Genomic DNA, 14,880 nt, shown 5'->3' with positions numbered 1-14,880 from the left:
ATGCCAGCACACAATTAAAATCACACCTCTCGACGCACAGGAGAAACAGCACTAAACACAACACTGACGTGGTACTCTGACGATGATCAAAACGGTGAATCTGCCAGGCGCAAGGAGATGAGGGAGACCGGGAGGGTGGGAGGGGAAGAGAGGGGGGGAGATCGACGGGGGCACGCCGAAGAGGGCCAGCCAGGTAGGGAGGGATGTGGGAAGGAAAGAGGCAAGTATGGGGTGCAGGGTCTCAGGGGGGGGGGGGGGCGGAAGGAGGAAAATCCGCTCTGGGAGAAGGAGGGAAGAGGAAAAAGGGGACCCTGGGAAGGGGGGGGGGGGCAAGGCCAGGTTATAGTTGGAAGGAAGGGTAGATGTTACGGCGAAGTTCATCATCCGGGAGGGGGAGGCGCTGGAAATTGCCCTGATGAAGGAGATGGAGGGTGTGGAGGTGGAGAGAAGGAGGGATACAGTGATAGAGGCGCGGCAATGGGCGGGGGGTGAGTACAAATTTTTAATTATGGAAATATTTGTTTCATTCGTCTTCCTTATTTCGCTCTAGCTACTCTGAGGTAGTGAGACAGAAAAGCTCATTCTAAGTGGAATCTTGTTCTCTTTCTTTGTTTATTTTAATAAGATGTAACATAAGAGGGGTGTTAGATAAGCAATACGACACTTTCTTCGGCCAATTTCAGATGAAAAAATGTGGAATTTGTTGTGGGACATTGTGGAATATTCCCGCTTCAGCCCATATAGTTCATGACGTTCCGATAGATGGTGCCCCTGTACGCAACCTTCTAAACTATATCGGTAACTGACCAGGAAAGTACTTGGGCTCGAACAAACAGATCTGTATGAACGTTTGGTTACAGGACCATTATGTACCACTGAATGTGCTGGTGGGTGTCGTTTTTCTGCAAAACTCTGCAGTCATGCTCTAGATATCACTGTAGATGTAATTGTAGATGCCATACGCAATGCAGCAATCTTAACTATAAATGTAAATGCGGAATGTCAATAAAATGCTCCGAGCAATACGAATGACTGCAAAACGCACAGTGAAGAAATGCAAGTTGATCGCATGGCGTTTTTGCACATTCTATAATATCAGTGTTGAAGGCCACGTCAGTGACATTTTTGAAGTTGTTGGATGGCTCACCAATATCGTAGCCAGCGTTCTGCCACGTGTAACGAAGCTTTGGTCTGTATACTCCCGCAGATAAGTTATTGTAAATGACAGAATGCATATTCTTGATAAAGAATCTGCTGTGCAATTTCGGCTGCATATTACTGGAACGTAGTTTAATATAGTCTGTTATTGTCTTGGCATATGTTTTATATTGCCTAAAGAAATACACATCCAGAGGTTGTGCATATTTTGTAGTTTTAGGCGGAATGATTTTTAAATCTACATGTTTTCCACCAGATGCTTCCAGTAGTACTCGTTCGTCCTTATGTCCAGACCGGCAGTCACAAAGTACTAATGACTTTCTCGACAAATGTGGATTCAAAACTGACAGAAAAAACGTCTTCAGATGTTGTTTCGTCATCTTCCCACTCACACTTGCATCGACGACGACATTTGGAGGGCACCGCGTTTCTATTTCCCTTGACACGCGGGGTCCAAACTTTCCACTGGATTCGTGGAAGGAAATATAGAGTTTGTCTGCCAATCGTCCGTCCATTGATATAGCAATATCGATCGTGTAACTATGTGTTGCACAGTTAACTGATTGCAACATCGCGACAGTGTTTCTCTCCCCTTTCAAGGATAGTGTTCTGTCACAAGAAAGTTCATAGCTGAGCTGACTCTGATCACAGTTCCATACAGAACTAATATCGATATTTTCTCTCGTGATATGCTCATTGGCGTCAGCAACAAACGTTTGAGCTCTTTCAATCAGCTCTTCTTCGTCATCCTTATCTTTTCGTGCTTGGAGCACAGTGATACGGCGTGATGTTATCCTAAACTCCTTTTTCAAATTAGTAATAAATCCTAGTGAAACTGTAAAGTTTCTACACCCGAGATTTCGCGCTACGTCCAATGCCCAATGTTGTAAATGCCAATAGTGAACGGCGGAACCGCATTCTCGCGCTTCATCGAATTTCGCCATTACACGCTCCTTGATGGTCTTGAACAGCAGTGTACGATTTCCTTTGAAAACTGTATTTCCTTCTCTTTTCTTTGCCACGTAATCCAGTATGTTTTTAATATTGCTTTTAGACTTCAGTTTAGGGTATCTTTTCAGAAGCTTGTCGTATGTGTCGAATCCTCTTACGTAATAATCATCGTATATGTTCTCCAGTGTGTTGTCATCAAACGCCGTGATGATACTTGCAACTTTAACCTTCTGCTTGGGAGACAGTTGGTATTCACTGTCACTGCTTCCATCGCCTCTTCCCGCACTTGCCGTAGCACTACCGTTTGCAATGAGTTGTTCGTCATTATCATTCCTATCATCATCATTATGTGTTAGTGTTACAACAGTATCTGTTTTTAACTTATGCTCATATTTCTGCACTATAACAGATACCAGAAAACATGCGAATGATCGTCTTCTGCCGGCCGGGGTAGCCAAGCGGTTATAGGCGCTACGGTCTGGAACCGCGCGAACGCTACGGTCGCAGGTTCGAATCCTGCCTCGGGCATGGATGTGTGTGATGTCCTTAGGTTAGATGGGTTTAAGTAGTTCTAAGTTCTAGGGGACTCATCTCAACCAATCGCAATACATTAGCAGGATTGATTACCAATCGCCGAGCCATCTGACGCTTCAATACACAAATAATGTCACAAAACGCAACTTCAGAGGCACACCGCACCGTCCCTACTGGTCCCGACTGGCGTACCGGCAGGTCAGTGTGCAATGCGGCATGGCATACGCAGAGGCCTCTAACGGACGACTGCAGAGTTTTGCAGATGCGGGAGTATCACTAGTGCAACAACAGACCTTTACATTATTTCTCACACGATTTTGGTGTATTTGTGTTTGTTCGGGCCCAAGTACTTTCCTGGTGAGTCGCGTTCTAAGCAGAAAGCTGTCACTGAGTTTCTTTTGGCGGAAAACCAGAGCATCGCAGATGCTCATAGGTGCTTGCAGTATGCCTACGGAGACCTGGCTGTGACTAAGGCACGGTGACTTGTTAAGCTAGGCATCTGTCAACATCGCAACGAGGTCGTGCAAAGCTGTTCCATCTCATCCATACCGGCTAACCGCACACATCTGTGACTCCTACAATACTGGAACACGCAGACATTCTCATTCGAGGTTATCGACGGATCACAAACACTTCGCTACTCAACTGAACGTCTCTGTTGGTAGTGCTGACACAGTTGTCCACCATCTGGGGTACTCAGAGGTTTGTGCCCACAGGGTTTCGCGTCACCTAATAGAAGACCATAAAGAGCTTCCATCTATGGCTAATGATGGATGCACTCCACAGGAAGCAATACGTGGATGATGTGGAGGTTATGACACAGCAAGACGTTGGTCCTAACTTACACCAGTGGAGTGCTACCATGGGAGCTTACAGGCCCTCCCAGTAGGGTGGCGTAAGATTACCGCATTGAAAGGAGATTATGTTAAAAAAATAGGGTTATATAGCCAAGAGAGTGGAGAAATAATATGGTGTATTGGAATCCCGAATAAAACCAACCTGCTTTCAGAAAAAAATAAGTTGCTTTACTTACTGAACGTCCCTAGTATTTAATAAATAAAGTAACAGGACCACTGTTTAAATGAAAGTATTGTAATTTTCTGATTTGCATAGAACATAACTCTATTATATGTTTATGTAACAATTCATTACAAGTCCTTTGTTGGTGTACTCTGACTTCAAACAGGTCATACTTCAAACACCTCTACACAGAAAAGTGAAGCGCCATCTGGGTTCAATAGAATGCCAGCCGACCAGTGGGTAGCCTCACTTCGCAGACGGGATCCAGATTTGCAGCCAGCTTTACCTGCAATAACACCTCAAACACGGTACGTCCACGGACACCAAATTCAATCGCCGCACGAGTAATGTTTCCTGGACTGGTATTTTCTTGTAATTCTATTGCACTGCTCTAAGATCTAGGCTACACTACATTAAACAGAGCTAAAGTACAGCTGTGTGAACTGACATTCTACTCTGTGGTCACAGGTGAAATTTTCTCGGCCTACCACAAATACGACTTACATATCAATGACATTTTGTATTTCTTATGTTAATACGTGTAAGCTGAATATGAACTTGATATGCAGAATTGTTCTTTGTGCAGCTTTTTATAGCAGTCGTACATGTTTTGTTGCAGTTGTTGAAATGGAATACTGGTTCACCGTAAATATTGTAGGGTTAATCTTTCCTACTATTTTAGAAATCGGCAGTGGCAATTCGTCTAAGATTGATGAAGGCTTATAAGGACTGAGTTTCTTCATTTTCAAGGGATCAGGAGTAAACGACTGAATTCAAACATGACCATACAACTTCTAAAGATTATCTAATGTATCGAAACTGAACCACAGTTGAAAACATCCATATAACGTGTAAAGGTGAATGAAATACTTTACCTCATATGTATATGGTGTAAAAGTGGAGATTATAGTTTCAGTGGAAAACTGTGACAACCTTTATGTAATGCTAGCTGAGAAACCCAGCATTTCTTGGGTATTCATTTACACCTAACGGTCTACCCGACGGGAGGCCTTCGTCACACGACATTTCCATTTATACCTGTGCCCGAGACTTCGTACGTGCGGAATTTTTTGTCGCATAAGGTTCGATGTTCAAATACACACACACACACACACACACACACACATACACACACACACACACACACACACACATGCGCGAGGGAGGACTCGAACCTCCGACGGGAGGGGCCGCGCAATTTGTGCATGGCGCCTCAAAGCCGAGTGGAGGGCCTGAATCAGAGGCTGAGACGGTTCTGCGACCGTGTGGGCTGCAGATTCCTCGACTTGCGTCATAGGGTGGTGGGGTTTCGGGTTCCGCTGGATAGGTCAGGAGTCCACTACACGCAACAAGCGGCTACACGGGTAGCAGGGGTTGTGTGGTGTGGGCTGGGCGGTTTTTTAGGTTAGATGGCCTTGGGCAAGTACAGAAAGGGCAACAGCCTCAACGGGTGCGGGGCAAAGTCAGGACATGCGGGGACCAAGCAGCAATCGGTATTGTAATTGTCAACTGTCGAAGCTGCGTTGGTAAAGTACCGGAACTTCAAGCGCTGATAGAAAGCACCGAAGCTGAAATCGTTATAGGTACAGAAAGCTGGCTTAAGCCAGAGATAAATTCTGCCGAAATTTTTACAAAGGTACAGACGGTGTTTAGAAAGGATAGATTGCATGCAACCGGTGGTGGAGTGTTCATCGCTGTTAGTAGTAGTTTATCCTGTAGTGAAGTAGAAGTGGATAGTTCCTGTGAATTATTATGGGTGGAGGTTACACTAAACAACCGAACTAGGTTAATAATTGGCTCCTTTTACCGACCTCCCGACTCAGCAGCATTAGTGGCAGAACAACTGAGAGAAAATTTGGAATACATTTCACATAAATTTTCTCAGCATGTTATAGTCTTAGGTGGAGATTTCAATTTACCAGATATAGACTGTGACACTCAGATGTTTAGGACGGGTGGTAGGGACAGAGCATCGAGTGACATTATACTGAGTGCACTATCCGAAAATTACCTCGAGCAATTAAACAGAGAACCGACTCGTGGAGATAACATATTGGACCTACCGATAACAAACAGACCCGAACTTTTCGAATCTGTATGTACAGAACAGGGAATCAGTGATCATAAGGCCGTTGCAGCATCCCTGAATATGGAAGTTAATAGGAATATAAAAAAAGGGAGGAAGGTTTATCTGTTTAGCAAGAGTAATAGAAGGCAGATTTCAGACTACCTAACAGATCAAAACGAAAATTTCTGTTCCGACACTGACAATGTTGAGTGTTTATGGAAAAAGTTCAAGGCAATCGTAAAATGCGTTTTAGACAGGTACGTGCCGAGTAAAACTGTGAGGGACGGGAAAAACCCACCGTGGTACAACAACAAAGTTAGGAAACTACTGCGAAAGCAAAGAGAGCTCCACTCCAAGTTTAAACGCAGCCAAAACCTCTCAGACAAACAGAAGCTAAACGATGTCAAAGTTAGCGTAAGGAGGGCTATGCGTGAAGCGTTCATTGAATTCGAAAGTAAAATTCTATGTACCGACTTGACAGAAAATCCTAGGAAGTTCTGGTCTTACGTTAAATCAGTAAGTGGCTCGAAACAGCATATCCAGACACTACGGGATGATGATGGCATTGAAACAGAGGATGACACGCGTAAAGCTGAAATACTAAACACCTTTTTCCAAAGCTGTTTCACAGAGGAAGACCGCACTGCAGTTCCTTCTCTAAATCCTCGCACAATCGAAAAAATGGCTGACATCGAAATAAGTGTCCAAGGAATAGAAAAGCAACTGGAATCACTCAATAGAGGAAAGTCCACTGGACCTGACGGGATACCAATTCGACTCTACACAGAGTACGCGAAAGAACTTGCCCCCCTTCTAACAGCCGTGTACCGCAAGTCTCTAGAGGAACGGAGGGTTCCAAATGATTGGAAAAGAGCACAGATAGTCCCAGTCTTCAAGAAGGGTCGTCGAGCAGATGCGCAAAACTATAGACCTATATCTCTTACGTCGATCTCTTGTAGAATTTTAGAACATGTTTTTTGCTCGCGTATCATGTCATTTCTGGAAACCCAGAATCTACTATGTAGGAATCAACATGGATTCAGGAAACAGCGATCGTGTGAGACCCAACTCGCCTTATTTGTTCATGAGACCCAGAAAATATTAGATACAGGCTCCCAGGTAGATGCTATTTTTCTTGACTTCCGGAAGGCGTTCGATACAGTTCCGCACTGTCGCCTGATAAACAAAGTAAGAGCCTACGGAATATCAGACCAGCTGTGTGGCTGGATTGAAGAGTTTTTAGCAAACAGAACACAGCATGTTGTTATCAATGGAGAGACGTCTACAGACGTTAAAGTAACCTCTGGCGTGCCACAGGGGAGTGTTATGGGACCATTGCTTTTCACAATATATGTAAATGACTTAGTAGATAGTGTCGGAAGTTCCATGCGGCTTTTCGCGGATGATGCTGTAGTATACAGAGAAGTTGTTGCATTAGAAAATTGTAGCGAAATACAGGAAGATCTGCAGCGGATAGGCACTTGGTGCAGGGAGTGGCAACTGACCCTTAACATAGACAAATGTAATGTATTGCGAATACATAGAAAGAAGGATCCTTTATTGTATGATTATATGATAGCGGAACAAACACTGGTAGCAGTTACTTCCGTAAAATATCTGGGAGTATGCGTACGGAACGATTTGAAGTGGAATGATCATATAAAACTAATTGTTGGTAAGGCGGGTACCAGGTTGAGATTCATTGGGAGAGTGCTTAGAAAATGTAGTCCATCAACAAAGGAGGTGGCTTACAAAACACTCGTTCGACCTATACTTGAGTATTGCTCATCAGTGTGGGATCCGTACCAGGTCGGGTTGACGGAGGAGATAGAGAAGATCCAAAGAAGAGCGGCGCGTTTCGTCACTGGGTTATTTGGTAACCGTGATAGCGTTACGGAGATGTTTAATAAACTCAAGTGGCAGACTCTGCAAGAGAGGCGCTCTGCATCGCGGTGTAGCTTGCTCGCCAGGTTTCGAGAGGGTGCGTTTCTGGATGAGGTATCGAATATATTGCTTCCCCCTACTTATACCTCCCGAGGAGATCACGAATGTAAAATTAGAGAGATTAGAGCGCGCACGGAGGCTTTCAGACAGTCGTTCTTCCCGCGAACCATACGCGACTGGAACAGGAAAGGGAGGTAATGACAGTGGCACGTAAAGTGCCCTCCGCCACACACCGTTGGGTGGCTTGCGGAGTATCAATGTAGATGTAGATGTAGAAACCACGCGGCCACTCCGCGCGGCAAGACTTCGATGTATACACTGTTTGAAGTAATATGATACGAGACATGAACGGAGAGGTTGTTTACTTGACTAATACAGGAGAGAGTCACATAGAGTTGCCAATGAAAAAGCAGCTGACAATAAGGTCAATACCCAAAACACACAGCGTCTGGCCTCGTACTTTGTTTACGGTCATGGCATAACATAAGCTTACGAAGAATTGTACATGTTTAAAGCGAAATCGTGAATTGACAGGAATAAGTGAGATTCAGGGTATGAACACTCACTCGCCTGTGTTATTTTCCGTCAAAATTTCCGCTTCTATAATGTTACGTTGAAGAAAAGTTCTGAGGAGCGAGATGATAATGTATGACGCTCTCCATCAGAGTTATGTTGAACTTCACCTGCAGAGTAGCTTCCAGAGAACGAGTTACAGTATGATGTTCAAATACACACACACACACACACACGCGCGCGCGCGGGCGCGCGCGCGCACGCGCATGCCCGAGGGAGGACTCGAACCTCCGATGGGAGGGGCCCTAAGGTGAGACCAGTGAGCTCAAAGAAGAAAAATCTAGATCCTGCAGCAAGTCCCACTTCGTAATCTTCACTGGATTCTTGAGACCGTTTTCAGAAAGACTCGACCGTTTTCGTAAACAAAACGAAATCAAAATGTAATGGTTCAAATGGCTCTGAGCACTATGGGACTCAACACCTTAGGTCATAAGTCCCCTAGAACTTAGAACTACTTAAACCTAACTAACATAAGAACATCACACACACCCATGCCCGAGGCAGGATTCGAACCTGCGACCGTAGCAGTCCCGCAGTTCCGGACTGCAGCGCCAGAACCGCCAGACCACCGCGGCCGGCAAAATGTAATGAGTACCCAAATCACATAGCAAATTTAATAAATTCGTCTTTCCTAGCAAAGAACGTAAGTCAAACCTATCGAAAGAAGCAAAGCAATATCGTTCAGTTTTAAATTCACAAACGGAAACCAGTAAATCCATATATACGTAGTAAATTCGCTGTTGATTTGTATTTGTAAAGATGAGACTGTATCGCATAACTCTGTCACTGACCTGAACTGAAAATCAAAGCCAGCGAGATATACGGGCCGTGCAACGAACTTGGGCATCACACTAGTAGTCTTGCTTGCCAAACTTCGCGACACTCGGCTCCGTGCAGGGCCCACGGGAAATCAATATTTAATTGAAAAGATACCTACTATAGTCCTAATTTGGTCGTGTGCCATCGAGAACTTACATGCATTTTTACGCGCAGTTAAAAAGAAAGAAAAAACTGACAGCACCATCTATTGGTTCTTTGGTGTACAACCAAACTAACAGCGCAGTCTATTTGTTGTTTGGTGTACTAAACCGTGATGATTTAACATCCGAACTCCTAAGGTGAGACAAGTGAGCTCAAAGAAGAAAAATCTAGAGGCAGCACTATTAATCCAGTCAAATTGCAGATATACCTTGCAAAAGGTGGGGTAAAAGATTTTATTTTTTTAACTCCTTCATATTGTTGGAAAGGTTACAAAACCAAGTGTTGCCAACAAAATTACTCTTGGGAAAGCTTTCTGCAGTCAAAAAACTTCGAAAATTTCAGACTTTTTTCAGTTTTTTCAAAATATCTCAGTTTCATTTGCTCCTATCGCTTTAACGTCTATTTTCTTTTTTAAAGAGCACAAAATTCTCTACAAATTTGATTCTTGCCATTTTTTTCTACTCCCAGTATCTAAGGCGCTACAGCGCGTCAAAAAATACCAATTTTTCAAATTTTGAGCATAGTGCCAACATACCTTATTTTTGAACACTATTTTTTCAGTTTCTGTTTGTGTAGTATAAATACACGATACTTCATGCCATATGTTGGAATTTACCACCTCACTTTCAGGTATTCAATTTCTCTGTATGCAACATGAGGATTGCTGGGCAACCAACTATTGTGATTCTTACATCACTACCTGAAGTTCACTATGGGCCACCTCAGCCCTGGTATTTGTAAAACTATAAATATAAATGTGCATCATTAAAGACACACACACATACACACACACACACACACACACACACACACACACACACAAAATAAATTGTCCCAGGAAACTGAACTATTATTAGTGCAATAGGCAACCTAATTAGGTAGGTAATTATTCTTGTGTGTAAAGGCCACACAGTTGACATTAAAAATAAGTAGCTTTATTACAATTAAAATACATTGTCAGTTACTAAAAAATGTTGACAATTCTGGGTTTGTAATACTTGTAATATCGCACTTTAGCGCACTTGACACAGGTATGAGCATCACTTCCAACGTTTTGATGGGCCAGGTTCCTCAGTGTCACCAGAAATACTTTGAGTTACGGATTCAGGGTCTGTACATAGAGTTGATCCCATATTGACCTCTTCTTTAAACAGCGAGTCAGCCTCAGCAAGTTCGTTGATTTCGTCAGCGGTTTCCTCAACATCCTCAACATCTTCTTCACTGTCTTCATATAAAAATTTTGGCACGTTTTCGCAGTGGACCCCAATACACTTCTTGCAAATTGAAGAACATTTCAAACCCGCTTTTCTGCAGGAGCGCGCTTCGCCACAGTTCAGCTTGCATGAGCATGAAACAATGTGAAGAAGTGCTTCAGGTGCTGGATCTTGGCTCATTATAACGAATATTGGACCGTGGTCACTGTGATTCCAGCCCCATTTCTCAGGAGGTTTCCAGTTTCCCACCCAACTTTGGACTTGGTAAGTCCGCAACGAATGATGTTGTGCAGCATCTTGTGTAGATGGCAACCGTGCAAGATTCAGTTTGCTTTTTGTGGCACACTTGGCAAATAGCTGGTACCGCAAATGGTCTAGTGTGTCGGAACTGCTGACACCTCCACTATACAATGCGATAATAACCTGTTCTCCTGCTGTTATTATTTCTTCACTGGTAGCATGTGGTTTATTGAACGTGCAAAGTGCTGAGGTTAGGTGTTCATTTTTCGCAACAATATTGCAGCACTTAATTTGTCCTTGACCAAAAAAAGCGGATGTTGCACCACATCCGCTAAAGGCGTGAGTGAACAGAATATATTCACTGTCAAACTTGTAAGATGCAGTGGAAAACCACCTGTCTTCTGCATTTCCTCTTCCGGGCTTTAAGAAAAATAAGTTTTCAATGCCTTGCCCCAAACCGGTCATGAGCAATAGCAGATCAACATCATCTCCTACAATGACAACACTTCCAAAATCTTTGGTTCTTGAAATGCCAGATGTTACAATCATAACGTCAGCATCTTCTTGTGCCTGGCTTTGAAGCTGTTTCAGCCATCACCAAATCGTCACCATATTTCTGGAAAAGGCGAGCCTTGACAGTTCGAGTATCAGGACGAGATGATGTGGGTATTTGCTCTAACAGATCGTCCATAGAAAATTGACATTCTTCCGTGCTGGTTTCCAGGTAGGCAAATATAGCCTCCATGCCTTCATCTACTTGTGTTGCAGGTCGGTTACCTCGATTCGGTCCAGTAGCTGAAACACGGTGAAAGAACTTTCTGTAACAAAATCTGTGGTATCGCCCATCTGCAGCAACCAAATCATTTACATTTTGAATCCGCTCTATCACTTGTTGACCAAATTCATCACCACGTCGTTTAGCCTGTTCTAATACTGTCGATTGCATTTCCAATTTCATTACTTTGTAAACAAAATTTCGTTTGGCATATGGCAATCTTAACTGCTTGGTTAAAAAGTCATCAGAATTGCCTTTTGCAAATAAGAAGCATTTCTCTTAGAAATTGAACTGACCTTTTACCTGTGACCGACGTAGCACGCCTGTTGGTTCCTGAGGATGTAGAAGGCTAGCTGCTATCATTCTCTCATTAATGTACTTCTTGTAGCATGCTTCACGCAACATCACTTCACTGAGCGTTTTCAAAAACGGGTGTGGGCAGACTCTCTGCGTTTAGCACTACAATCGATAAGTGTGCTCAGTCCTTTCTTTTTCACAAATGGTTCAAATGGCTCTGAGCACTATGAGACTTAACATCAGTCCCCTAGAACTTAGAACTACTTAAACCTAACTAACCTAAGGACATCACACACATCCATGCCCGAGGCATGATTCGAACCTGCGACCGTAGCGGTCGCGCGGTTCCAGACTGAAGCGCCTAGAACCGCACGGCCACACCGGCCGGCTTCTTTTTCATATTGCGTCCACCACTCACCACAGTTTTTTCGCAAATGAAACACAAATTCATGTCAGACATACTCATTTTCAGCACCACAACATATACTGAATGGAAGCGACTCTAAACTGTAAGACCCTTATTGTTGTGTGCCAAAAGCTGTCAGCGCGCTGTGAACAATCACCAGAGATAATTGCCTTCCGCCCGCCAAAGAATAAATACGCTTTTGCCCGCTAAAGAACAATTACTACATACTTTTTCTTATAACTGATCATTAACGTCAATCAACTGTAGAAAATGTACGGCACCTGCATGCAATCGTATTACATATTGTAACATAAATAAACTTCACGCAATCCGACGTGAATGTGTTCGTAGTTACTGAATATGATGCTGTTTGTCCTGGCCCTGCAGCAGAGTGAGATGGTAAATTCCAATGAATAACATGATGAGTAATATGTTTATACTACACATATAGAAACTGAAATAACAGTGTTCAAAAATTAGGTAATTTACCACTTTGCTCAAAATTTGAAAAATTGGTAATTTTTGACGCGCTGTAGCGCCTTAGATACTGGGAGTAGAAAAAAATGGTAACAACCAAGTTTGTAGAGAATTTTGTGCTCTCTAAAAAAGAAAATAGACGTTAAAGCGATAGGAGCAAATGAAATTGAGGTATTTTGAAAAAACTGAAAAAGTATGAAATTTTCGAAGTTTTTTAACTGCAGAAAGTTTTCCCACGAGAAATTTTGTTGGCAAAACTTAGTTTTGTACCCTTTCTAACAATATGAACGAGTTAAAAAAATAAAATCTTCTACCCCACCTTTTGCAAGGAACAGGCTTTTTTCTGACAATTTTACTGGACTATATGTGTTACGAAATCTTGACGCTCGACATCTTTAGCCGCCATTTTGCTGAACGTATATCTGTCTCTCCCTATCCAACTGTCAGTATACAGCTGTCCCGCAAGTAGACGAGTAAAATTTTATTTTGCCATCATTATGTGCACAAAACATCGCATTTTATCTGAATTAAGTATTTTTGACATCCCTGATTGCTGAGTCTGGCAATTAATTGACCAGGAAGCATTAAATACCTACAGAAAATAAAGAACAGTAGCCTACTGTTTAAAAATATCCTCTTCACATTATCAGCTGAAAAACTGTAAAGCAAAACTTCCTTGAAGTCACAGCAATTCTGTAATTTGATTGTAACTATTATTACATGTTTCGTTAAAGTCTGACGACCTTCATACGAAAAAAAATGCACTATGTAGGGAGTTGGTGGGGCTAGTACAGATAGTTTTTATATTTCACGATTTATCTCGAAACAATTTGAGGCAGATTTTTAAGATTTAATGTATTTCGATTAACCAGTTTTCATACTAAAAGAATCATTAAAGTGATTCTATGTTTCTTCAATAGTTTGATCACCAAATGGAAAAATCTAAACAAATGCAATCTGTCCACATTTACTCCATTGTAAAGTGTTGACATTAACTGAAATGGCATAGGGTAAAAGTTGATACCGTTTTTATACATATAAATAAGACCAGTTTTCCCAAAACAAAAAGATCACTTAATTAAAATTATTTTGTGTCCACTTTTACCATCCCCATTCTCCTCTATTTAAACAAAAGTTTTGGAATGATAAAACCTCTGATACTTTGATCTCGCTTTTGTGGAAAGGGTGAAAAAAACTTAAAAGTAAATAATTTTCAGTTCAACATTAATTTATATTTTTCATTTACGTTAGACATTTGAAAACAAAATAATTTTTGTGAGCTTCTGTCGAACAGAACAGTTTTTTCCATTGACCTTATTTGTTACATTTTTTTGCATTTGCTCTTAATCTAACTCCAATATACACTGACGCAATTTCTTTAATAAGTTTTGTTTCGTGCATGTCGTCTAGGTCAAATACAGAATTTACAGAATGTGCATTAGGTCCAAAAATATTTTTTTCATTAATAGAAAAATGGTGAGACACCGAATTTACGAACTGGGAATAAACTTTACCGAAATCTTCCACATTTGCAAACACACGAAACTTCTTCTCACAATAAACAATAATTTTGTAAATTGCAAACTTAATTCCTCTCCTAGAAACCTGCTGAGTGAAAGCAGTTGGGTCAGACAAAGGCTTCCTACAATATGTGTGGTCACTTACTTTGTCATTACCAAAAATTAACAAACTAGCACACTCACAACACTTCAAATTTTTTAACATTTTTAACTACAAATCCTTCTACGTAATACAAAATATTATTAACCTAATTACTGAGGTTTACGTCATTCAGTCTACTACAATAATCTAAACACTGTCTCAATCAAGCATCTTTTACACTATATTTTCTGTTTGAACATGGCGGTACCTAAAGTGAGCAATTGAAAACACACTGTTTGATTCAAAATCAAGTCTTACATCCAGAGTTTATGCTATTTTTTAATGGCTTTGAGAGCTGACTGGAACTGAATAAATTTTGGATTATTGTTCCAGCCTCTTTTACCTCTAATACATGAAAATAGTAATTCCAGTTGATCTTGAGACACTTTATACGTTAAAAAATGCTGAAATTGGTCTGTGTCATGGGAAAGACATACTGTAGCAAACATTCCTACACTTTTAATAGACAGCAAGAAACCCAGAGCAAATGTCTTACGGGGATGCCGTAGAATGGATAAATCTTCAATGGAGATAGACTTCAAAAAATATTCCATCTCTTCGCAATAATTATGGCAGAAAT

General features: G+C 41.8%; 1 protein-coding gene across 2 annotated transcripts in view; it reads left to right on the top strand.

Moving 5' to 3' along the window:
- Window positions 1–14,880, top strand: part of LOC124721695 (katanin p60 ATPase-containing subunit A-like 1) — a 202,182-nt gene that overhangs the window by 108,336 nt on the left and 78,966 nt on the right. For both annotated transcript variants that reach the window (XM_047246779.1, XM_047246780.1), the window contains one exon: window positions 3,830–3,971. In XM_047246779.1, the coding sequence (XP_047102735.1) occupies window positions 3,830–3,971 (142 nt within the window). The remainder of the gene's footprint in view (window positions 1–3,829; window positions 3,972–14,880) is intronic.

This window comes from Schistocerca piceifrons, chromosome X, assembly GCF_021461385.2.
Source record: "Schistocerca piceifrons isolate TAMUIC-IGC-003096 chromosome X, iqSchPice1.1, whole genome shotgun sequence".
Classification (NCBI taxonomy): Eukaryota; Metazoa; Arthropoda; class Insecta; order Orthoptera; family Acrididae; genus Schistocerca; species Schistocerca piceifrons.
Note: the sequence above shows the minus strand (reverse complement) of the source record. Positions and strands in the feature narration are given on the sequence as shown.